Raw genomic sequence first — 27199 nt, forward strand, 5'->3', positions numbered from 1 at the left:
AAATAGGTGGTGCATTGTTGTGCAACAAGAACTCTGCCTTTCATAGCCAGGTGGGAAGGAGCAGCAGTGCGTAGCACACGCTTCTTGATTAGACCGGGGTTCGAGCCCGTCACCACCAAATACGGAGGATGTGGAAAGGTCAGGGAATGACCACCGCATATCCCGGAGCAATATGGCCTTATTTGCTAATGCTCCTAAAAACCAAATAACAACAACTCGAAATTGCAGTCTCACCCAGAAAATGCACTTCAGTAATCTTTGAACCACCTATACGCAGAATGTGGCATTGACTCTCTCCCCTTCAGTTACACATTACTTGCGAATCACACCATTTGTTAAAAACATGATCAGCATTGTCTTGATCCTGGACTTCTAAAAAAAAAAAAAAAAACACCATTTGCCTTGTTAATAATTTTGAAGTCAAGAGACAAAATGCCACAGCATGTGGACGTTTTGTCTCTGATGACACTCCTTGTTTTGATTCTGCTCCTCTGTAAGGCTGTGCAGCACAAATTTTGCATAGACTTTCCTTTGCCCTAAATCTTCGAGCAGAATTTAATGAATTGTTTCATTCATATCCAGTTCATCAGCTGTTCTGAAGATCAAACAGTGATCTCTTGCCACAGTTTCTCAAACTTTTGCAACTCTATCCAAATTTCACTAGGTTAAAGGACACCCACTTCTTCGGTCGTCACGAACATCCTCACATCTCTCATCTTTCTGATTATTCTTTTCATTGTAATCACTAACTCAGCTAACTTTTTATAGCCACTTGGTTACTGGTTGGCATCACTCCAGCTTCCACATGGTTTTGAAAAAAACCTGGACAAGAGAGAAATTCCCTTGGCTAAAGGAATAGTAATGGATTACAATATCTTTTCACTTTTAGCACCAACAAGCTCTCAGCCAAAGACATCAGAAACTGACCATGATGCTTCTTGACCCAAGAGGTTCAAACAAGTTCCTCAGCACTAGATTTTCTAGCATTTCTCATGTTACTCTCACTTTCAGATCAGTCTCTGAATATGCAGAAATGCATTGAATCTGCTGCTGTTTCACAAAATTCACTCAAGTAAAAGTTACTCCCCGTGCAGGGGAGTAACTTTACTTGAATGAATAAACACTTCCAAAGGAATAATATTAGAATGGGATCTAGTAACTGTATTAGCGAAATAAATGGTCCAAGTGCTATATGAACAAAAAGGCATTCAAGTAAAAAAAATCATAACTCTAAAAGATGGCAGCCTTGTTCCAATGTGGAGCATTATTAGCACTCCTAACCTACTCTACCAGCATCAGTGAAAGCAGGTTACCTCCATGTTGGAAGAAGACTGCCATCTTTTTGTCCAACCATATATTCCAAAAACCCATTAGGTGCTATGGGCCAAATATACAGCCATTTTAAAACTGCATATTGCTGTTTGAAAATGGCTGTATTTTTGGTGGCTGTACAATATGCCTAATTACAGATCCAAGGAGCACAACCAAACTGCACTGCGACATCCTTTCACTGCCAAAATTGTAAGGGGTAGCCATCTAACATTCTTCAAAACCTGCAGTCTATGAAAGCAAGGGGGAAAAAATCCAGAATATAAAGGGGGAAACAAAGTTAAATACTCAAAACGAGAAGACAAGTAATCCACAGTATCAAAGTATTTGTGTGCCACAGCTGCTCAAAATTTTAAGTCAGTTGATGTTCAAATGGAAGTGTTGGTTCCTCCAGGCACATCCATTGCTGACTAGGCTCATACCTTACCTTTCAGTTTCAAACAGTGCACAACATAACAAACCTCTGAAATCATTTCATCTGATGCTACACCAAAGATGGCTAAATTGAAATTTCCAGAAAGCACCAAACTACTGCCATTACACTCCATTGAAATGATTTTGATGAATTAAATGAGCCAAATAATGCAATTTTAGTACCTCTTGTGAATGATAACTTGGATGCTGTAAGCGCCTTCTTTCCTAAGAAAGATAAAATGAAAACTGATTCGTATGAGCAATGTACTTTTAAAAAATAGTCATCCAACATCTCATAAAACCAAATAATGGAATCTTTCGCAGTGCAACTGATGACTTGCACAATTTTATCATCAGCATGCTGTAGCAGGCATATTTTTTTTTTTTTTTTTTTTTTTTATGAGAACCCCAAACACGAAAGGTATCAAAACCTATAGTACTTAGTACCGTGCATGGGTTGAAGGAAAAGTATGGGGAGAGGGGGATGCCGGAAACTTTGCTCTAGAGACTAAACATGGCTTTCACCACTTCGAGCCTCCAATAAGCAAAGTGGTGGTATTTCACCGGTTGATGAAAGTCATCTACCACCTGAATATGCATGCAAGATGACTATTTAAATTCTCAAGCATATTCTGTCATTAAAAATTATACCATTTTTAGATGATATAGAAATACTGAATTCTCAGCCTGAGGTGGAGTAGTAGTTTTTCTTAGAAATATTATTCCATGCAAACATGTTCCTCTCCGAACTTCTCTAGAAGTAGTGACCATGCACGTTGTCATTGGTAACACTCTTGAAATAAATATTATATTTTCAAGAATCCTCGAACAATATGGAAAATCTAATAGAACAACACCCATCCTCCTTTTGTTTATGTAGGGATTTCAATACGATTTACCAAAGAGGTAAGCTAGTAGAATACCTGGTGGATGATTGCCATCTTACCTTGTTAAACACATTGAACCTACCTATTTTCATTTATATACTGTATCCATGATCACCATAGACCTTTCAATCTTTTTTCTTGTCATTTATTCTTATTTGGGGTGATTGGTACTCAGTGACCCAGTAAAATCATGTTTTCTTGATACAACTGTGATATCTGATTATTCTTTTCCAGTAAGGCTTTAGTGGATTTATTGGATGTTTGTTTTCTTCATCAGCATGTTTGGGAGGCAACTAGAGGGAGTAATACTCTTGATCTGATTATCAGTAGTGATTCTTCATGCATTAAGAATCTGCAGATAAAGGAACTAATAGGTGGCAGTGATCACAGTGTGCTGAAGTGGAATTTACTCAAAGAGGTAACTACCATCGGGTGTAAAGCAAAGGGTTTTTGCTTTCGTAAAGGCAACTACGATGGTCTGAGACAGTATTTAAATTCTATACAGTAGGACGAACTGATGATGCTACCACTAGCAAATTCAAAATGGGAAGCATTCAAAGAAGTATTGTTCCATTTAGGCCTAAATGGATGTCAGATGAACTAATGAGACATATGGCAGAGAAGAAAAATGCATGGGATACATATAAATTAATGGGTGACATGGAAATCTATGATAGATATAAGCTGGTCTGTAACCAAGTCACAAAGGAGGTTACGCAGGCAAAGGCAGATTATGAGAAATCCTTGGCAAAGGATGCAAAGAAAAACAGAAAAGAGTTCTTTACCTATGTAAACTCTAGAAGGAAAGGGATGAATCAGATTGGTCCACTGGATATTGATGGTTCAACAGTTGAGGATCCTGCTCAGGAGGCTAACAAACTAAATGAGTATTTTGTATCTACATTCACAAATGAGGAGTTATTCAGGAAGGGGAATGCCAGAGGTGAAGTAAACTCTGGCAGTGAGCTAGATGATTTTATAATAACTGAGAGGAAAGTGGAGGAGAAATTGTTGAGGATAAACATAAAAGAGGCACTCGGATTGGATGGGATCTATTCAGTTATATTAAAGGAGGCAGCAAAAGAAGTAAGCAAACCCTTAGCCATAATTATGGGAGCTTCTTTGGACTCAGGGGAGGTACCCATAGTCTGGAGATGTGCAAATGTGACCCCAATTCACAAAGGAGGATAAAAGGCTGACACAAGTAATTATAAACCTGTGAGTTTAACTTCTGTTCCAGGAAAATTAATGGAGGCACTGGTTAAAGAAGCACTGCAGGATCATCTACACAAGACTTCAGTTATAGCTCGGACAGCATCGTTTTGTTAAGGGAAAGTGTTGCCTGACCAATTTGATTGGATACTATGATGCAGTCACAAAAGAACTGGATGCAGTAAATAACTTTGATATTATATATTTGGATCTTAGAAAGTCTTTTGATACTGTTGCACATGGAAGACTGCTGCACAAATTGGAGCAGTGTGTCATTGGAGGCAAATTGCTGCTATGGATAAAGGGATGGTTGAGGGGGAGAAGACAGAGTGGTAATGATTGGACTGCTCATCGTGGACTAATGTTATTAGTGGAGTCCTTCAGGGTTGTGTTGGGTCCATTGTTGTTTTCTGTATTTAGAAATGATATTGATGATGGTATATCAAGCTTAATGTTCAAGTTTACAGACGATACAAAGGTTGGCAGGGTTGTTAAGGATGCTACTGACACTGTGCTGCTGCAACAGGATCTGGAAAGGTTCAGCAGGTGGGCTGAGAGGTGACAAATGAAGTTTAACATTGACAAATGTAAAGTACTACATATGGGAAACAGTAACCCCAGAGCAACGTATCAACTCTGTGGTACTACACTGGCATTGGTACAGAATGAAAGGGACCTGGGGGTGGTTGTGCAGGCAGATATGAAGATTTCTGAGCACTGCAGACGGGCTGCAAGAGTAGTTCATTGTGTCTTGTCAATAATATACAGGAATTTTTCTAGCAGGGATAACGAGGTGATTATTCCCTTGTATAAGGCAATGGTTAGGCCACGCCTTGAGTACTGTATACAGGTCTGGAGGCCTCATTTCAAAAAGGATGCAGAGATGCTGGAACGAGTACAGAGAAGAGCAATTAGTGAATGGAACAAAGGGTTGCTCTTATGAAAAATGGCTTAAGTTTTGCAAATTACAGTGTCTGGAGACTAGGCACCAGCGAGGTGACCTGATAGAGGTGTATAAAGCTTTGAATAGTTAGAGCATGCTCAAAGCCAATGGAATTCTTCCTCTTGAATAAATTCAAATTGAGCAAAGACAGATGTAGGATAGATGTGCAGAAATTTGCCTTTAGCCAGCGGGTTGTTGGTTGGTGGAACAGACTTCCATCCCTTGTTATGGAAGTTAATAGCCTAAATAAATTTAGGTCTCAGCTGGACAGGTATTTCAAACGAACAGAGGGGTGAAATGGGAGTGTTTTTTTTTTTTTTTTTGGCTGATGCTGCATAAGCTTGATATCTTGCATCATATGCCTCTACTAATGCTAATCTGTTTAAATTACTTGTATTGGCAATTGTATTCAGTTCATAATTCTCCTCTCAAACACTGCATTGAAATCATACTTCTTAGAACGAGCCTTCATCTCTCAGTGGTTACATATATATGATACTTTGTATAATTTTTAAAAATATTTGATATAATAGAAGATATATATAGAATAAGCTGGACAGGTATTTCGAACGAACAGAGGGGTGAAGTGGAAGTGGTTATTTTTATTTATTTATGTTACTTTTTTTTTTTTTTTTTTTTTTTTTGGCTGATGCTGCATAAGCTTGCTTTCTTGCATCAAATGCCTCTACTAATGCTAATGCTAATGCTAATAAATTGGAATTAGGTATAAACACTTTAAAATGTGATGTTTTATAAACAGAAAAACCAGTTTGAATAAAAAGTGTTTGTATTAAAGTTAAAATAACAGTTAGGTTTTCCAAAACTGTTTCATTACATTGCAGAACCAGTGAACCCCTTGCATATAGAGACTGATCAGTCAACATTTGAAGAGAAGATATGCATAACTGCCTTCCAGATATCTCCGGATTTAAAACAGATCCATGTTTTTTGCTTAATTTGACCCGATCTCTATCTCACCATCATAATATAGGTGGTTACAAAGGGTTTCTCCATCAAAAAAAATATAGTATTTTCCTCTATATCTTTTTATCTTTTCACAAAATAGAGGAAAGCTACATTAAATTTGGAATATTTTAAAAATTCTGCAAATTTCTGCTTATTGGATTAACAAATTGGCCATCAAGTCTATATTGCAAATCAGAAATGTAGGATAATGGACTTCTTCTCATTAATGTGCAACCATATCATTCTATTTGTGTGTTGTGATGAAAATTAATGTTTCAGTAAGCTGCCAAAGAAGTATGAAAATAAAATTTCAGAAGATAGAAATGCAAGATTTTCCATGTATTGTAAAATCTGTTTAAGCTAACATGCTAGCATTAGTAGAGGCATATGATGTAAAAAAGCAAGCAAAAAAAAACAACAAAAAAACCGTCCCATTTCACTGATCCATGTTCCATATGTTTGCCTAGTTCCGCCTTGAATTTATTTAAGCTATCAACTTTCACAGATACAGATGGAAGTTTGTTCCAGTCAACTACCCACTGACTAAAGACAAATTTCTGCACATCTATTCTAAAACTGTCTTTCCTCATTTTGAATCTATGCCCCCCTCATGTTTGTAATCTGAGCAAGAGGAAGAATCCCATCAGCATTGAGCCTGCTCAATCCATTCAAGGCTTTATACACCTAATGTTTACCTTATAATTGAAAAATTGCACCTACTGTGTGTAAATATAATTTTTCAATTTCAATAGCATGAAATGCAGTGTATAGAAAGAAATACAAAAATAACCCCAGGGGCCACATCTGGTGAGTTATGGGCTTGGCACACCTAGGGTACTGAGCTGGATATCATCATTCTTCTCTTCCTTGGTGATTTTCTCTCTCTCTCTCTCTGGGTAATTCAGAAAAATTTTCTTTTTGGCTGGTGCAGCATAAGCCTCAGGCTTCCTTTCACCATACGGCTAATAATAATTAAGGTTCTATTTTATATACATACTTGTTATATATTTACTTGTTACTTTATACTTGTTATATATTTACTTGTTACTTTATACTTGTTATATATTTACTTGTTACTTTATACTTGAATGGTTTGATTGTTTTCTACATCAGCATGTTCGGGAGGCAATTAGAGTGAGTAATACTCTTGATTTGATTATCAGTAGTGATTCTTCATGCATTAAGAATCTGCAGGTAAATGAACCACTAAGTGGCAGTGATCACAGTGTGCTGAAGTGGGATTTACTCAAAGAGGTAACTACCATTAGGGGTAAAGGGAAGGGTTATTGCTTTCGTAAAGGCGACTACGATGTACTGAGACAGTATTTAAATTCTATACAGTGGGACCAACCGATGATGTTACCAACAGCAAATTCAAAATGGGAAGCATTCAAAGAACTTATCTTGGAAGCTACTAGGCTTTACATACCAACTAAGAAATATTGTTCAAGGCTAAGTGGATGTCAGATGAACTAATGAGACATATGGCAGAGAAGAAAAATGCATGGGATACATACAAATTAACACGTGACACAGAAGCCTATGATAGATACAAGTTGATCTGTAACCAAGTTACAAAGGAGGTTAGGCAGGCGAAGGCAGATTACGAGAAATCTTTGGCAAGGGATGCAAAGAAAAACAGCAAAGAGTTCTTTACTTATGTAAACTCTAGAAGGAAGGGGATGAATCAGATTGGTCCACTTGATATTGATGGGTCAACTGTTGATGATCCTGCTCAGGTAGCTAACAAACTGAATGAATATTTTGCCTCGACATTCACACATGAGGAGTTATTCAGCGAGGGGAATGCCAGAGGTGTATTCAACTCTGGCAATAAGCTAGAGAATCTTGTAATAACTGAAAGTAAAGTGGAGGAGAAATTGTTGAAGATAAATACAAGAAAGGCACCTGGGGTGGATGGGATCTATCCAGTTATATTAAAGGAGACAGCAAAGGAAGTAAGCAAACCCTTAGCCATAATTATGAGAGCTTCCTTGGACTCAGGGTACATCTCCAGTCTGAGGTACCCACAGACTGGAGATGTGCAAATGTGACCCCAATTCACAAAGGATGATCAAAGGCTGACACAAGTAATTATAGACCTGTGAGTTTAACTTCTGTTCCAGGAAAAATTAATGGAGGGACTGGTTAAAGAAGCACTGCAGGATCATTTAGACAAGACTTCAGTTATAGCTCGGACACAGCATGGTTTTTGTTAAGGGGAAGTCTTGCCTGACCAATTTGATTGGATACTATGATGCAGTCACAAAGGAACTGGATGCAGGGAATAACTTTGATATTATATACTTGGATCTTACAAAGGCTTTTGATACTGTTGCACATGGAAGACTGCTGCACAAATTGGAGCAGTGTGACATTGGAGGGAAATTGCTGCTGTGGATAAAGGGGTGGCTGAGGGGGAGAAAAGAGAGAGTGGTAATCGATGGACACTGCTCGTCGTGGACTAATGTTATTAGTGGAGTCCCTCAGGGCTCAGTGTTGGGTCCATTATTGTTTTCTGTATTTATAAATGATATTGATGGTATATCAGGCTTAATGTCCAAGTTTGCAGACAATACGAAGGTTGGCAGGGTTGTCAAGGACACTACTGACACTATGCTACTGCAACAGGATTTGGAAAGGTTGAGCAGATGGGCTTCGAGGTGGCAAATGAAGTTTAACATTGACAAATGTAAAGTACTACATATGGGAAACAGCAACCCCAGAGCAACATATCAACTTTGTGTTACTACACTGACAGTGGTAGAGAATGAAAGGGACCTGGGCGTAGTTGTGCAGGCAGATATGAAGTTTTCTGACAGTGCAGACGGGCTGGAAGAGTAGCCCATGGTGTATTGTCGATGATATATAGGAATTTTTCTAGCAGAGATAAGGTGATTATTCCCTTGTATAAGGCAATGGTCAGACCACACCTAGAGTACTGTATACAGGTCTGGAGGCCTCATTTCAAGAAGGATGTAGAGATGCTGGAAAGAGTACAGAGAAGGGCAACAAGATTAGTGAATGGAACAAAGGGGTGCTCTTACGAAGAAAGGCTTAAGTTTTGCAAATTACAGTTGCTGGACACTAGGCACCGGTGAGGTGATCTGATAGAGGTGTATAAAGCCTTGAATGGTTTGAGCATGCTCAATGCTGATGGGATTCTTCCTCTTGCTCAGAATAATCACCTGATAGGGCATAAATTCAAATTGAGAAAAGACAGATGTAGGATAGATGTGAGGAAATTTGCCTTTAGCCAGCGGGTGGTTGGTTGGTGGAATAGACTTCCATCCCCTATCGTGGAAGTTGATAGCCTAAATAAGTTTAAGGCTCAGCTGGACAGGTATTTAGAATGAACAGAGGGGTGAAGTGGAAGTGGTTATTTTTTATTTATTTATTTATTTATTTTATTTATTTTTTTTTTTTTGCCTGATGCTGCATAAGCTTGCTTTCTTGCATCAAATGCCTCTATTAATGCTATACCTGTTATATATTTACTTGTTACTTTATACTTGTTATATATATACTTGTTTTATATAGTATGAATCAGAGCTGTAATACTCAATATTACACGTTTACCTCAATATAGTACGTGTTCCACGTACTATATTGAGGTAAACTCCTCTTATTAATTTACTAATACTTGTTTTATGTATATTAACTTTACCATTCCAATTGCTCTTCAGATTGCTTTAAATTTTATCCCCCCACCTGATATTTTACTCACTTTCACTGCTTTTTTCCCTGTTTCTTCATGAATTAGAAACTTTCATTACTGGTTCTATCATTTTCCCTTCTAATTTACATCTAAGTGATTCTTTTGCTATTCTTAGGCCCTTTGGATATTTCCATATTATGCTCTTTTGCTATTTTTTTATTAAAATTATGTAACATTTTTTGCAAATCATTTTCATCATCTGCATAGCAGGTTATATATTTAATTTCTTATTTTTTATTTTAATTCCTTTATTTACTCTGTTTACTGTGTTAATTAGCTCATGCATTATAAGCTGAAGAAACCTGGACACAGCTATCCTCCCTGTCTTATTCCATTAGCTATTTCTATTCTTATTTCTTTGATCTGTTTCGATTATGCATTTTGTGTGTGGGTGTTGTGTAATTGTTTAAAGGACAATTAATAGAAATAATTGTGCAGCCTTCAGATTTCTGTTACATCTTTTATTTTAACTCTGTCAGAAGCTTTTGTTAAATCCCCGAAAGACATAAATTGGTCTATTACACTCTAATGATTTTTCTGTTATCTGCTTTATCATAAATTAGCATTAGCATTAGTAGAGGCATATGATGCAAGAAAGCAAGCTTATGCAGCATCAGCCAAAAAAAAAAAAAAACCCTTCCACTTCACCTCTCTGTTCGTTCGAAATACCTGTCCAGCTGAGCCTTAAATTTATTTAGGCTATCAACTTCCACAACAAGGGATGGAAGTGTGTTCCACCACCCAACTACCCGCTGGCTAAAGGCAAATTTCCGCACATCTATCCTACATCTGTCTTTCCTCAATTTGAATTTATGCCCTCTCAGGTGATTATTCTAAGCAAGATGAAGAATCCCATTGGCATTGAGCATGCTCAAACCATTCAAAGCCTTATACACCTCTATCAGATCACCTCGCCGGTGCCTAGTCTCCAGACTCTGTAATTTGCAAAACTTAAGCCTTTCTTCGTAAGAGCAACCCTTTGTTCCATTCACTAATCTTGTTGCCCTTCTCTGTACCCGTTCCAGCAGTTCTACATCCTTCTTGAAATGAGGCCTCCAGACCTGTATACAGTACTCAAGGTGTGGCCTAACCATTGCCTTATACAAGGGAATAATCACCTTGTTATCCCTTCTAGAAAAATTCGTGTATATCATTGACAAGACACCATGAGCTACTCTTGCAACCGGTCTGCACTGCTCAGAGAACTTCATATCTGCCTGCACAATTACCCCCAGGTCCTTTTCATTCTCTGCCACTGTCAGTGTAGTACCACAGAGTTGATATGTTGCTCTGGGGTTGCTGTTTCCCATATGTAGTACTTTACATTTGTCAATGTTAAACTTCATCTGCTTAACCTTTCCAGATCCTGTTGCAGCAGCATATCGTCAGTAGCGTCCTTAACAACCCTGCCAACCTTTGTATCGTCTGCAAACTTGGACATTAAGCTTGATATACCATCATCAATATTATTTATAAATACAGAAAACAACCATGGACCCAACACTGAACCCCGAGTTACTCCACTTATAACATTAGTCCACAATGAGTAGTGTCCATTAATATCACATATATACATAATCACATAAATATCACATATATGCCTGATCTATTTTTCATAAATCCTTGCTGCTCATCCATTAATTCTTTAAATTTCATTTAATTTTTCAGATATACCTTTCTGTACAGTTCAGTGAAGTTTAATAAATTTATCTCCTTATAATTTTCTTCCATATGCTTATCTTTTTTTTTTTTTTTTTTTTTTTATGGATATATTGGTATTGTTATATTTTTCCACAAGTTACTTGGTATGTTCTTTTCCTTAAAAATCGGTTTCACTAATTTTATTATTTCTGTAGTTAGCTTTTCTCCTCCATATTTTAGTAACTCATTATTTATTTTATCTATACCTGCACTTTTCCTATTATTCCTTTAATTTCTTCCTCATTTCATTCTGTGTCCTCTTCACTGATCTTGTTTTATTTTATTTGTTTTCTAATATTTGCTGCATTTTACCTTGATATAATTGTTTTTAAATAATTTGCTCATGTAATTACATCTGTAACCTCATCGTGCTGGATTTATTTTTCGTATTTCTTCATTAATTCTATTGCAGATCTCTTATATTTTTAGTATCTATTTTATTTTTATTTGAAAAATGTTTCTGAACAAAATTTCCTTTGAAGTTAGCCAAGTAGTCATTGACTTCTGTGTTCCATGATAACCAATTTTTATTCTTTTTATATTTTGGCTTCTCTTAATGTCATATGATGCCTAATACAAATTTTAATCTTTTTTCATTTTTCTTTTATTGACTGATTTTCATATTCTGTTTCCTTTAATTCTAATTCTCACCATCTATTTCTGTATAGGTTCCTTAAACCTTTTATCTTCTAATTTAGGAATTTTGATTTTTTTGTTTTTTCTTAAAGAATTTGCTAAATCTAAATCCACTCATAGGCCACAATTCATGATTTGTAGGTGGTGATACAACAGGAAGAAGGCAAAATTACAGCTTACATGTGCACCACCATATGTCAAGCTGCTGAGAAATGATGCCATTCATCTAATGGTGCTGTCCCCTAGATGTGGGCACCTGTACGTGGTGAGGGGACCTCCCAGTGATGCTGATGGCCTTCCAGATTAGCATTGCTGGGATCCAGGGTTACATCATTGGAATGCGGCGTGTGCAGCCGTGCACTGCGACCCATGGAAACTCGGAAAGGGGGATCCTGGTGAATGTGGGGCCCACCCTTGATACACCACTTTGGCCCCTGCACAACAAGACGGGTGGACCCGGACTGGCCTGACTGGGATCAATCGGTGGGTGGTTCTTACTGCTTGGGTCAACTGTGTTCCAGTGTTTCCCTCCTTTTGGTCCTGGGATGGGATCAAGGCTTATTGGAAACGTGAGTATGGTGCTTCTAAGTGAATTTGGCATCTCATTCGTGTACGCAGTACCTGCTAGTTCACGAGTGGACATCCCCACATATGGCTCCATGGTGAGTGAGGTACTTAGGGCATCGGAAATTTTTACTTTACTCCTATGAGTATTATAAATTCAAATTCTTCTGGTGCTCTAACAAAGCCCCTACCTAATCGAGATGATAACTCACAAAACACCTGTAAAAAAGAGCCAGAACTGAAGATACACCACCATCAGTGACACTGCTCTTCCTCATTCTCCATTCCACTGGAGAACAGTCAATTGGGAAGACGTCACCCTTCTTTATCCAGAAAGGATTAGAAGGGTTGGCAGGGTCACCTAAATCTGTAAAAAGACTGCATTCTGGTGACCTTTTGGTCGAAGCTTCTACCACAAAACAAGCGCCAAAAAACATAAACTCTACATCCATGGGGGTATTACCTATCACCGTAACCCCCCCCCACAAAACTGAATTCTTTACGAGGTGTTATATCATAGTGAGACCTTCATGTCTCCTAAGAAGAAATCTGCTCTAAATTGAAAGACCAAGGAGTGACAACTGTCAAGAGAATATCGATACGAAAGGATGGGAATCTCGTTCCTACCCGAGTTCTTATCCTCACGTTCAACACCCCACGGCCTCCAAGTTCCATCAAGGCATGCTATCTAAACTGCCCAGTGAGGATTTATATCCCAAACTCACTGAGGTGTTTCAGATGCCAAAAATACAGCCACTCACGAACATCTTTTCGTGGTAACCCTGCCTGTGCTCGATGTGGTGTTAAAGACCATGAGAGCAAGGAACGTTCGGCTTCAAAACTGATCTGTGTCAATTTCCAAGGAGAGTACCCCGCCTACTCTAGAGCATGCCAGCGGCGGAAGGATGAAAAAGAAATCCAAAAACTGAAAACAGCTGAATATCTCCTCCCAGAAGCCAAGGCGCCTCCATAGCCAGGTGAGAAGGAGCAGCAGTGCGTAGCACACGCTTCTTAATTAGACTGGGGTTCGAGCCCGTCACCACCAAATACAGAGGATGCGGAAAGGTCAGGGAATGACCACCACATATTCACGGAGCAATATGGCCTTAGTTGCTAATGCTCCTAAAAAATAAAACAAATAACCCAGAGGCCAGAAAACATATCCAACCAATAAATATGCCCAGAAGGTTTCTGCTAAGTACACTATCGGTACACAAACTGAGATGAGTATACCACCAAGAGATTCATTCACTCCGATTGCACGCTATTTATTGAGTTCACAACAGCCCACCAAAAAAACACAATAAGCTGCCACTCCTATATCCGTACCTCCTACTGCTCCACCACTACCAAAACCAAGTGGTAAAAAAAAAGCTAAAAAGTTCAGAAGAGTCACCCATAATACCAGAAACAATTGATGTAGAGAATAAGGAGGTACCAGACAAATCAATCTTGGAACTCTTTGTGGAGGAAGAAATGGACACGAGACAGCATCTACACTTCCCCAAAAATGATAAATCGAAGACTGACAAAAGTAAGCCCTCAGCACCTCGGAAGCCGCCGCCTGATGGACCCACCAAGCCAAAATAATGGCTAAATTCCTACAATGGAATTGTCGTGGATTCCGGTGAAATACTGATGACATCAAGGCCCTCCTACAAAAGCACGAGCCAGTTTGCTTTAGCTTGCAGGAGACTTATCTATAGGCAAATGATGATCCCACCAGGCATAGCGTCACAATTTTTCGTAAGGACAGAATTTCGGATGGTTCTGCTCGTGGAGGAGTGGCTATCCTTGTAGGCAACAAGACTCCAGTTCAGGCCTTGCTACTTGCAACCAGCATAGAGGCTGTTGCAATTCGCCTTACAGTGGGATTTCTATTAACCATCTGTTCAATTTATTGGCCACCTGGGACTGACATCGCCCAGGAAGATCTTGTAATGCAGTTGCCTCCCCCTTTCTTATTTCTAGGGGATTTTAATGGACATAACACCCTGTGGGGTAGGGCTAGCAATAATGGAAGGGGACGAGTCATAGAGCATATGCTAAATGACAATGACCTCTCCCTTCTAAATGTGGGAACCAACACATTTTTCCACATGCCTACCTGTACATTTTCTGCCATTGATCTTTCTATCTGCTCCTCCTCTCTACTCCCTTCACTGACTTGGGAAGTGGAGGAGAACCCATATGGAAGTGATCACTTCCCTGTGATAACCTGCTTATACAGTGGAAGACTGGTCAGGCTGACCGGAATGCCTTCCAGCATCAGGCAAATTTTGACCTTAATGCAGTCAGTCAGAAGCCTATCAATCATGCAGTCATGTACATCACAGAAAATATCATCCATGCAACTGCCAATACCATACCGAAAACACCTTTGAACTTGTCACATTTGAACTTGTCAGTGCCAAAGGGCAATAATATATTCTGATTCTTTGAGTGTATTACAGGCTTTATTATCTTTGAGACAACTTTCATCCAGTTCTCTGTCAGGTTCAGCAGAAGATACATTCTCTTCATGAATACAAGTTTGATATCAGCTTCTGCTGGATTCCTAGCCACATTGGAATAAGGGGAAATGATTTGGCTGACACTGCAGCCAAATCAGCAGCTCCCACTAATAATATTTGCCTGTCAGTCCCCTATACTGACTACAGGCAAATAATACACAACAAGATATATTCCCAAAGGAACTATGGCATAGAGAGAGAGAGAGAACAAATAAATTATACCAGATAAAGCCTGTAATAGAAACATGGCGGTCCAGTCTGCGCAGGAATCGGAGCGAGGAAGTTGTTCTTGCTTGATTCAGCATAGGACACGGTCATCTGACATTCATTTCTGCTGAGGGCAAATTACTCTCCTATGTGCGAGTCTTGCAACACCATTTTATTAATAAAGCATATTTTAATAGATTATATTAATTTTATCCATGTTCACAATATATATTTTACCACTTTTACTCATCTGACTGGGCCTTATACACTCAGTCAGATTTTATCAGACAACGACCACGTGTCAGCAGTTTTTAAGTTTTTACAAACTATTAATATATACACACATATAAATAGGATAATTTACCTTTAAACTTATACTGCCTTTATATATATAAATATAACAATTTGACAAGGTAACTTATTTAAAGGTTACCAGAATTTATCTTTGTTGATATTTTAATGTTTTCTTGGCGCAGTATAACCATAGTCATTTTCGCGCCAATAAAATCAAAATCAAATCAAATCAATGGTGCTGTAGTCAGACATTTTGAACATGTCAAGTAGCTTCTGATAGTGGATGTACCTAATATAATTGAAACCGTTCTTTGTTTATATATAGTCAGAAACTTCCTGAGATATCAAATATCATAGTGTTTATATACATAATTTTGATTCACCCTATATGGATTTTGAAGCAGTTGCAGTGAACTGAAAATTTTGTAAATACTAAGCTCACTTTTTACTGGTGCTTACACCAGTGAAACGGTCCTTGCCACCAAATATACAAAACAAGCTAGTTTTCAGTTTACTAGAGTTGTGTACAACATACAAGTTAGTGCAAACGCATCATATTAGTAAACAGCTAAACTCTGAATTAGCACAAATATGCAAATGCGGCATCATTTAAGTTATAACTCATATTGTGAATACCTTCACGAGTTGCCATGATATGGCACTACTTTGAATAAGTAATGCTTCACTAAAGGAGAAGACTGTTGTTAACTTATTCACAGCAGATACCACCACCATTTTAGGGCTATTTGTCCCTTCGTCGGTGAGTGGGTTTGGGTTTGGGTTTTGGTTTTTTTGGCGCATTAGCTTCTATGGCTATAATGCGCCAAGACCATGTCATTTATAAAAAAGTTTCGGTGAGTGGATAAGTACCCTAGTGATGCAATGATGACAAAACAGTTATGAAGTTTAACTCCACAATATGAGAGATGCCTGATAATAATATTATTGTTATATTATATTATTGTTATATTATAATATTATATACCATCAGGCATCTCTCATAGTGTGGAGTTATACTTCATAACTGTCTTGCCATCATTGCATCACTAGGGTATCTACCCATCCACAGAAGAAGGGCCAAATAGCCCTGAAACGGTGCCATCTGGGTGGTGGTATCCGCTGAGAATAAGTAACAACAGTCTTCTCCTTTGGTGAAGTGTTACTTATTCAAAGTAGTGCAATATCATGGCAACTCGTTGTGAAGGTATTCACAATATGAGATATAACTTAAATGATGATGCATTTGCACTAACTTGTATGTTGTCTAAATCCCTCGCAGCCTGAGGATAAAGCCCTTAACACATTTCAGTTTAGAGTTGTGTACATAATTATTTTGTTGTTTCTTTTTTAAATCTTTGCACACTATTTTTTATCCTTCTACAGCAAAGCAACCAAGACACTCCTCGCAATGTTTCCTGTACTACCACATCTAAAGTGTCATGTTCTGCTGATATTCAAGGAGATAATTCTTTGCCTTCTACACTCACTTCTTGTACTGCCAGTGGTGTCACCTATAGTTTAGACTTGGTGTCGAAAGGTAAACGAACATAGCAACAGATTTTTCTCTTGCACTGCCAGGCATAATGCCATCTGACTGCCATTTTTATACATCAGCCATGTACATTTTTGTATGAAATTTTGCCTGTTTTTATATTATCATTGTATATATTTGGAATGATCCCCACCTTTTGTAGAAATAGCCTGTGATTGCATTGGAGATGTTGCTTGTCAGTGGGCTGCTGAATGTGAAAGCCAATGAATGTTACACAGCATTGTGTGCTGAACATGCTGCATTAATAAAATTTTTTTTGCTGAGCTTTCTGATTTCATTTCTTTATCTTTTATTTTATTTGGTTATCATACAGTATATGTATATCAGCAATTTTTTGATATCAAAAAATGTGTGCACACACACACAGTGAAGTTATAGCTTGTGATGTAGTAGAATGTGTGCATTATAGAGAGAGAGAGAGAGAGAGAGAGAGAGAGAGAGAGACAGACACATGTTTTAGTACCAGTCTACTGTTTTTGTTATGAATTTCATCTAGCTTCTATAGATCATATTTTTTATCTATGACAAGAAGTAAAACTGAAGACTTCATTGGAATTTGGCTACAGAAGTTAAAGGTAGTTACTAAATAAATACAAACTGATATTAACCATTAATAAGAAAAATTTCCATTTAAACAAATAACAACCATTATGTAGCTTCCCCCATTATTTAATGTCTTTATTTAAAAAAAAAAAAGAAATTAATTTCTGTTTATATTCCAACACGACAACCAAGTCAGTAGAGTTTACAATAAATCATCAATACAAATATTTATCGTATTTAGTAGTCACAAGCTTGAACCCCGGTCCACTCAAAGAACGCGTGCCGTGCACTCTCACTCCTGACTACTCGGCTACGTCGGTCCTAAAAAATTTTCTCTTCATACTCTGGCATGACAACCAAGTCAGTAGAGTTTACAATAAATCATCCATACAAATATTTATCTTATTTAGTAGTCACGGGCTTGAATCCCGGTCCATGCAAGGAACGCGTGCTATGCATTCTCACTTCTGACCACTCGGTTACATCAGGCCTAATAATATTGCATAGGTTAATGCATCTCAGTTATTCAATAAGTGCACACATAACAGGTATTGTTTAAATGAGAAGTTTTCCTCCCAAAACTGGCTTGGTTTCACTTAGATTAAGCACAGTTAAATACAATTGTTCCATCAGTGTAGTCTGACCAATTGAGGACACCTACCAGCTGATAACAGTCCCATTCTCTAACCCATTCAGTTATAATAAAATCTGTTCCATTTCTGACATTTTCTTCCTTTGCTCTGTATTTGCTTTATAAAACATCAAAACAAAATGTCAAGTGAGGAGAGGGCAAATTTTTCTGCTGGTTTTGAATGTCTCATGGCATTCGCCTGCATAACTTTATTGAAACCAACCATTTACCAAGACATTGATAGTAAGTTGACACTAAGTTTTATCTGATGTTCTGTCATGTTTGTGATACGATATTAAATAAAACTCATGTGAATCAATTAGCAAAGTGATGCACTGAAATATGCTCTGGAAAATCATGCCTCCACTGCTCTGAATCACTTTCAGAAAACCAATTATATTTAGCTATGAACTGTAAGCACAAATAAAATTATTATAGGATCAAAATACCATACTGCATTCTGGACTAATGGAAGTTTATTTGAAATCTAGAATGATAATTTACAAATGTGCAATTCCTATTTTAAATGTTTCACATTTTCATCACGATGAACAAAATGGAATCTACTGTAGATCTTTAAAAAAATGACTGAACTTTTCAAAATTGTTAAAGTTGTAAACTATTAAAACCATATTTATTTCCTTGATTGTGGTAGTGTCCTTTGTTGTGAATGCTGTTGTGTGATTCTTTTTCTTGAACTGAAATATATATCTTAGACAATTTAGTTGTTTATTGAATTCTGGAATTCTTTCCTTCATAAATTCCTTGATGATTTCACACCACATTTCTTTAAACAGAGTTTAGAAATTATTATTCCCCTTATATGTGTATATCCAAAGAATTAATCCTGCAAAGCAGCTGCCAGAGTCAGTTTGTAAGAAGGCTGCTTTGGTCAGAGTCTAATCTCTTGCTGTAGTTTGCCCCACAGGTGTTGTTCACTAGGGTTGAGATTGGGAATGAGCTGACCAATCTAACTTATGCACAGCTGCCCTACCACTGTACTCAGGGCTCTGCATTTCCCTATGAATGATTCACATATTAGTGTATGTTTCTCTGACCTCGTCGACCCATTATGAAGTCCATCTGAGGAAAGCATTGCAGAATGCTTTCCTCAGATTATTCATGCATTAAGAATTTGCAGATAAAGGAACCACTAGGTGGCAGTGATCACAGTGTACTGATGTGGGATTTACTTAAAGATATAAAGAAAAAGAAAGTTTTTTGCTTCAGTAAGAGTGACTACAGTGGTCTCAGTTTACCAACAGCAAATCCTAAACGGAAAGCATTCAAGGAATTAATCATAGAAGCTACTAGGCTTTTCATACTGATTAAGAAATATTGTACAAGGATTAGTCCTAAATGATTGTCAGATAAACTAATGAGGCAGAGAAGAAAAATGCATGGGATGCGTATAAATTATCAGGAGACACTGAAGCCAGATATAAGAGGCTATAAGCCTCTGTAGTCAAGTCACAAAAGAGAGTAGGCATGTGAAGGCAGATTACAAGAAATCTTTGGCAAAGGATGCTGAGAAAACAGCAAGGATGAGTTTACTTATATAAATTCTAGAAGGAAGGGGATGAATCAGATTGGTTCACTTGATATCAATGGTTTGGGTAGCTGACAATCAATGATTATTTTGCATATGCATTCACACATGAGGAATTCTTTAGCATTAGCATTAGTTGAGTCATGTGATGCAAGAAAGTAAGCTTATATAGCATCAGCCAAAATAAATAAATAAAAAAAACTTCTGTTTCACCCATCCATTCACTCCAAATGTTTGTCTAGTTCTGTTTTGAATTTATTTAAGCTATCAACTTCCACAACAATGGATGGAAATCTGTTTCAGCAATCAACCATCCACGGACTAAGCAAATTTCCATTCTACAACTGTCTTTCCTCAGTTTGAATCTATGCCCCATCAGCGTTGAACTGTTCAAACCATTCAAGGCCCTGTACATTTCAATCAGATCACTTTGCAAGTGCCTAGTCTCCAGATGCTGCAACTTACAGAAATTAAGCCTCTCTTGGTAAGAGCACTCCTTTGTTCCTATCAGCAATCTTGTTGCCTCTCTCTATACTCGTTCTTGCAACTCTACATCCTCCCTAAAATGAGGCCTTAAGACCTGTACACAGTACTCAAGGTGTGGCCTGACCATTGATTATACAAAGGCATAATCACCTCCTTGTCTCTGCTAGCAAAATTCCTGTATATCATTGACAAAACTCCATGACCTGCTTCGGCTGCCCATCTGCAATGCTCAGAGATCTGACTGCACAATTACCCCCCCCCCCCAGGTCTTTTTCATTCTCCTCTTCCTGAGTGTAGTACCAAAGTTGGTTTGTTTCTCAGAGTACTGCTACCCATATGCAGTATTCTGCATTTGTCAACGTTAAACTTCAGTTGCCAGTTCTCAGTCCACCTGCCTAACTTTTATAGATCCTGTTGCGGTAGCATACTGACATTAACAACCCTGCCAACCTTTGTATCATCTGCAAACTTAGACATTAAGCCTGATATACTTACCCACTCAACCTGATATACCTTCATCGATATCATTGGCAAATACACAAAACAAGAATGGGCCTAGCACCGAACTCTAGGGGACATCATTAATAACATTAGTACACATAGAGCAATGTCCATTTATTACAACTCTCTGCTGTCTCCCACTGAACCATCGCTTTATCCATTGCAGTAACTTCCCCTTAATGTCATACCACTCCAGTTTGTAAAGCAGTCTTCCATGTGCAACAGTATCAAAAGCTTTCCTGAAATCCAATTAAATGATATCAAAATTATTTTAGAAAAGTGAAGAACAGAAGCTTATTAAACTATAAAAGGTGGCTTAATGAATTTTTAATAATTGAGAGAAGTAGAGGAGGAATTGTTGAAGTTAAGCATATGAGAGGCACCTGAGGTGGATGGGATCTCCAGTTATATTAAAGTAGGTGGCACAGGAAGTAAGCAAACCCTTAGCCATAATTATGTTCCATGGAGACCCCCCCCTGAATCGAACAATTCAGGGGGTCTCCATGAACTGGAGATGTGCATATGTATCCCCAATTCACTAAGGGAGATCAAAAGGTGACGAGTAATTACAGACCTGTTAGTTTAACTTCTGTTCCTGGGAAAATAATGGAGTCACTGGTGAAAGAAGCATTGCAGGATCATCTAGACAAGACAGCAGTAATAATTCAGATAGAGCATGGGTGTTTTAAGTGAAAGTGTTGTGTGAAAATTATATGATTGGATAGTATGATGTGGTTACAAAGAAACAGGATGCAAAAATAATTTTGATATCATATACTTAGATTTCAGGAAAGCTTTTGATACTGTTGCAAATGAAGACTACTATATAAATTGGAGCAGTATGGTATTAAGGGCAAGTTGCTACAATGGATAAAAGGGTGGTTGAGTGGGAGATGACAGAGAGTGGTAATCAATGGATGCTGCTCTATGTGGGCTAATATTAGTGGCATCCTCCAGGGTTCAGTGTTGGGCCCACTGTTGTTTTGTATATTTATCAATGATATTGATTAAAGCATATCAGGCTGAATGTCCAAGTTTGCAGATGATACAAAGGTTTGCAGTGATGTTAATGACAGCAATAACAGTGATACTGCAAGAGGATCTTGAAAAGTTGGGCAGACAGGCTGAGAAGTAGCAATTGAAGTTTAACATTGACAAATGCATAGAACTGCACATGGGTAGCAATAACCCCAGAGTAACTTCCCAACTGTGTGGTACTACACTTAGTGTGGTAAAAAATGAAAAAGACCTGTGTAAGAGATATGAAGTTTTCTGAGCAATGCAGACAGGCTGCTAGATCAGGGCATGGGATGTTGTCAATGATATACAGAAATTTTGCTAGTAGGGCAAAGGAGGTGATTGTCCCTCTGTATAAGGCAATGGTTAGGCCACACCTTGAGTACTGTCTACAGGTCTGGAGGCCTCATTTTCGGAAGGATATAGTATTGCTTGAGCATGTACAGAGAAGGGCAGCAAGACGTGTGAGGGCAACGAAGGGATCCTCTTACCAAGGAAGGCTTAAATTCTGAAAATTGCAGCAGTTCGAGACTAGGCACCTGCGAGGTGATCTGATTGAGGTGAATAAGGCCTTGAATGGGTTGAGCATGCTGAATTCTGATGGAATTGTTCAGCTTGTGCCGATTGTGAACCTAAGGGCCATAAATTCTAGGCTAGATGTGCAGAAATTTGCTTTTAACAGGTGCGTAGCTATTTGCTGGAACAAACTTCCATCTGTCGTGGAAGTTGATAACTTAAATAAATTCAAGAAGGAACTGGATAAACATTTAGAGGAAATGGATGTTTGAAATTGTCTGTTATTTTTTTTAATCTATTTAATTTGTTTATTTATTTATTTATTTTTTTTTTTTGCCTGATGCTATTTAAACTCATACGCTTGATTTCTTGGTGCCTTTGTGGGCAGGAGCAGCAGTGCGTAGCATACGCTTCTTGATTAGACAATTGTTTGAGCCCATGACCACCAAATACGGAGGATATGGAAAGGTCAGGGAATGACCACCGCATATCCCCAAAGCAATATGGCCTTAGTTGCTAATGCTCCTAAAAACCAAATAATAACAATAGATTGCTTTCTTTCATCACATGCCTCTACTACTACTCAGATGGCATGTACTCAGCATGAACTCTGTGTGAGACTGTCTAGCTTATATTTTCATTAAATTATCATAGTCTTTCTATAATAATGTCCACTATAGTAGATTTTGCAGTACAGGCAAGTATCAGTTGTATGCACAGAAAGTTTACTTATGTGAGCTTCACGTGCATGCAAAATAAAATCATTTTTCCACATTGAAAGCCCAAGTCCTATCCATTATCCATACTGATTTCAGAATTATATGAGTATGTATGACTGTGCAGTATTCTACAAAGGATCTCCAATTACTTTTGGTCATATAGTATTAATATTAATATAAAAATAAACAACAACCATTTCCCGTGTCACCTGTCCATCCCCTCTAATGGTTAATGTAGTTCTTCAATTTGTTCAATTTACTTGCTTCTACAACACCACGTGAAAGTTGGTTCCAACAATCAACTACCCACTCGGTGAAAGAAAATTTCTGCATATGTATTCTGCAATCATCCATCCCTAATTTGAATATATGCCCTTGTGTGTAGTCTGAGCAAGAAGAAGGATGCTATCAACATTGAGCTTATTCAATCAATTCAAAGCCTTAATGAAATAGTGCCTAGTCTCCAGACGCTGTAATTTTCAGAATTTCTGCCTTTCTTGTTGCATCCTTTGTTCCACTCACTAATCTTGCTCTTCTCGGTAGCCATTCCAACAGATTCACATCCTTCCAAAATGAGGCTTCCAGAACCATACACAGTACTTAAGGTATGGCCTAACCATTGGCTTATGCAATGGAATAATCAACTGCTTATTCCTGCTGGAAAAATTCCTCTGTATCATGGACAAAACTCAGTGAACTGTCCTGGCGACTGTCTGCACTGCTCAGAGAACTTTGTATGCACAGTTTTCCTCAGGTCTTTTACATTGTCCACCACCCTGAGTTTGGTACTACATGATTGATACCTTAACCTGAGATTATTGTTATCCATATGCAGCATCTTGCATTTGTGAAGGTTAAACTTCGTTTGCACTTCTCAGCTCATCTTCCTAATTTTCTAGATTTTGTTGTAGTAGCATAACCCTAATTAGTCATTAACTACCTCCTAATAATCTTATCATCTGGATATTAATCCAGCTGATACAAATGTTGGCAGGGAGAAGTATCATCTAGATCAGCGATTCCCAACAGTGATTCACGTACCCCTGGGAGTTCGCAATAAATATTCTGTAAGGGCCTCTGCTTAGATTTACATTGTTATATTTTGTAAACTACAAAATATAACTAATAATAAACAATAAAGTAAAATAAAATTAAACAAAAAGTAAAAATTTCCAAAGAAAACATCTCCCACAATTCCTTATAATTTGTTTACAGTATATAAGTTAAATAAATTGAAATAAATATGTTTTCCATACTAATTTTTTTTCATTCTCAAGGATGATTATGTATAGGTACTTTAATTTAGAACCTATAATATTTAGTACCGTGCATGGGTTGAAGGTTGAAAAGATAAAAGAAGATACTTCTTGACATTAAACTTGAACTTCTGTATATTGTAATTTTCAGGAAATATTTATGAAGAAAGGTTGTTCCAGAAAACAAGTTGGATGAATAAATGAGAAGTAAGAAAAGTTGATTCTGAGTTCAAACTTGGACAGCAAAATGATGTTGACTGGTTGCGGCATGTGTTCGGACTGCTTTGAAAGAGGGCAGGAATTATAGAAACCAATTCAGAAGAACAGCGTCCATGCAAGTATATAAACGAAAGGTATGCAACAGAAAAAAGTGTGAGACAGAGTGGAGAGACTATTAGAGATCAGACATTAAATAACCTAACTGCCCTCTTTTAAATGAAATCTAGAAGCCTGAGAGGTTTTGGGCGCACTGCCCCAGATGTGGGAACAATATTCCATGGTAGGTCAGATTTGCGATTTCTACAGAGTCAAAAATTGTTTGGAAGAAAAGTAACGCAGAGAGTAAAAGAAAAAACTCAATTTATTAGAGCAGAGGAAGCAATATTTGTAATGTGCTTTATGCCAAGAGAGATTAGAAGTCAGGGTAATCCCCAAGATCTTGCCTAGAAATCAGAGCATCATCGAAGATAAGCATAGGAGCAGAAGAATCCTTTTTGTGAGATATAAGACAGGACTGAGTTTTAGAAGGATTGAAATTAAGTTATCTTTGCCCCACTGGAGAATTATCTGGAGATTAGCATTTAACGTTACTTGAGAAGTTGAAGCTGTTTGAGCAGGGCAAGGTTTCTCAAACTGGAAGGTGGATGCAATGTTCTATCATCAGCAAAACTGTGGATAGGATTTCCCATCAATGGAAGGTCATTAGTATAGAGGAGGAAAAGAGTGGGAGAAAGAACAACCTTAGGGAATACCAGCATTAGTGGACAAGTTAGAAGACAGCCATCTTCCATCAACTGCAGTGAGTGGTCAGAGAATACTGGGTACCCAATTATAAAGAACAGCTGGCAAACCATCGGATGGAAACTTACTTAGAAGACTTCTCCTCAGGACCTATCGAATGGGTGCGCTGCCTTGCTAAAATTTAAGCGATTCTTGCAGTACCATGTTGTACTGCTCACTGATCTCGATCAATATCTGCGTGTAGCACAGCGGTATCGTAACCGTCCTCCCCAATACCCAATGACAGGGTTCGAATCCTGTCAATGATGTGAGGAACTTTAATGGGCTTTTTTCACTCTGTGGCTGAGTTAGTCAGTCTCAGGTATAGATAGCAAGGTTTCACCCCACCAGCAATTGGGGTTTTTTCATCCAGCAAACAAGAAAATTGACCAGAGAACACGCGCATATTTACAGACAAATACATATATGGGTAGATGTAAGAAATTATGGGTGGCCCTAATATAATAATTTGAATTTGATCTCGATCAATATTAATTTGAACATACTATGCAATCGAGGTCAATGCAACAGGAGCATATAATGTTAAATTATGCAATTAATATTCGCTTTGGATCACATAAGTCACATTTATAAATAAGATTTTATAATATTGTGAAGTATTACATTTCCCCACCCAAATACTTCATAATGCTCCCAACTGGCCAAATTTTCTGGGGAGAATACTGGTTCAAGACCTTTATGCCAAACATGATCAAAAGGTCATGTTTGGCATAAAGATCATGGTCAAGAGCAATGACTTGAATTTCACCAAACTTTTCCATTGTATGTGTCCATAGATTTGTAACGTAAGCCAGAATATCACCAGTGAAATGACACTGATGGAATCCATACTGGCCATCGTTGATCAGATGAAATATTGGCAGTTAATTGATTTCTCCATTTTTTGGAAAGACTAGAAGTAATCGCATTGGGATGTTAATTGGATGGAAGGCATTTGTCACCCTTTTTAGGAACTGGCTGGATATGAGCAAATTTCCAAGCAGAAGGAAAAACACCTTTCGAATAAGAAAGTGAAAAAAGAAAGACAAATCAGGAATAAGTTGAGGGACACAGGTTTTGAGAACAAGTGGAGAAATGCCATCAGAACCTGGAGCTTTCTTAGCATCAGATTCATCAAAATCCTGGCATCCTTTTGACGGAAGATCACATGAGGTTTGTTTGTTTGTTATTTGGTTTCTAGGAGCATTAGGAACTAAGGCCATATTGCTCTTGGGATATGCGGTGTCATTCCCTGACCTTTCCGCATCCTCCATATTTGGTGGTCACGGGCTTGAACCCCTTGTAATCAAGAAGCGTGTGCTACGCTGTTGCTCCTGCCCACCTGGCTATGGAGGCGCCCCTCCACATGAGGCATTGAATGGAGGGTACTGGGAATGGTTTGAGGTGATTTTCCAAGATCATCAATACATGAGTTGTAAGAAAAATAGGATGCTAGCAGGTCAGCTTTATCTTTGACTGATGTGACAACAGAACCATCTGGTTTTGTTAGAGGTGGGAATAGAGATGGGCAAAAATTACAGCAAAATAGCTTTGGCAAGAAACCAGCATTCTCAGCTACCATTTGGACATGAAGCAAGTTTTCTACCCTTAGCCTGTTCAAAATCTAGTTTGGATTTATTAATAACTGTTTTACAGTTAAGTATAAATAATACTTAATATTTTTTATCATTATGCAATATCGCTTATAAAAATGTACTGAAAATATTTTATAAATAAAATTCAGAAATATTATACGATTTCAGTTCACATTAAAAATATGTTGAGAGGGGTTCGTGATAAAAAATATTATTTTGAAAGTGGTTTGCGAGTCAAAAAAGGTTGGGAACCTTTTCTGATCTAGATACTATTGCCTACTACTTATCTTTTTATCACCTATACATTAAGACTGATTTGCCAATATCAATATCAGTAAAATAGAGAAAACAACAATGAACCTAGTATGGAACCTGGGATATTCTACTAAAAACTGTCCCCCATACCATATTTACAGGATATTTTGCAAAATCACCATGTAGCCAAAATGCA

The 27199-nt window shown here is 37.8% G+C and overlaps 1 protein-coding gene across 1 annotated transcript in view; it reads left to right on the top strand.

Moving 5' to 3' along the window:
• Window positions 1–27199, top strand: part of LOC150075707 (calcineurin-binding protein cabin-1-like) — a 1104404-nt gene that overhangs the window by 1027428 nt on the left and 49777 nt on the right. The window contains exon 43 of the mRNA XM_090388624.1: window positions 16768–16921. Within this exon, the coding sequence (XP_090244750.1) occupies window positions 16768–16921 (154 nt within the window). The remainder of the gene's footprint in view (window positions 1–16767; window positions 16922–27199) is intronic.

Source organism: Mastigoproctus giganteus, chromosome 14 (genome assembly GCF_048544385.1).
Source record: "Mastigoproctus giganteus isolate SK-2022 chromosome 14, ASM4854438v1, whole genome shotgun sequence".
NCBI lineage: Eukaryota > Metazoa > Arthropoda > Arachnida > Uropygi > Thelyphonidae > Mastigoproctus > Mastigoproctus giganteus.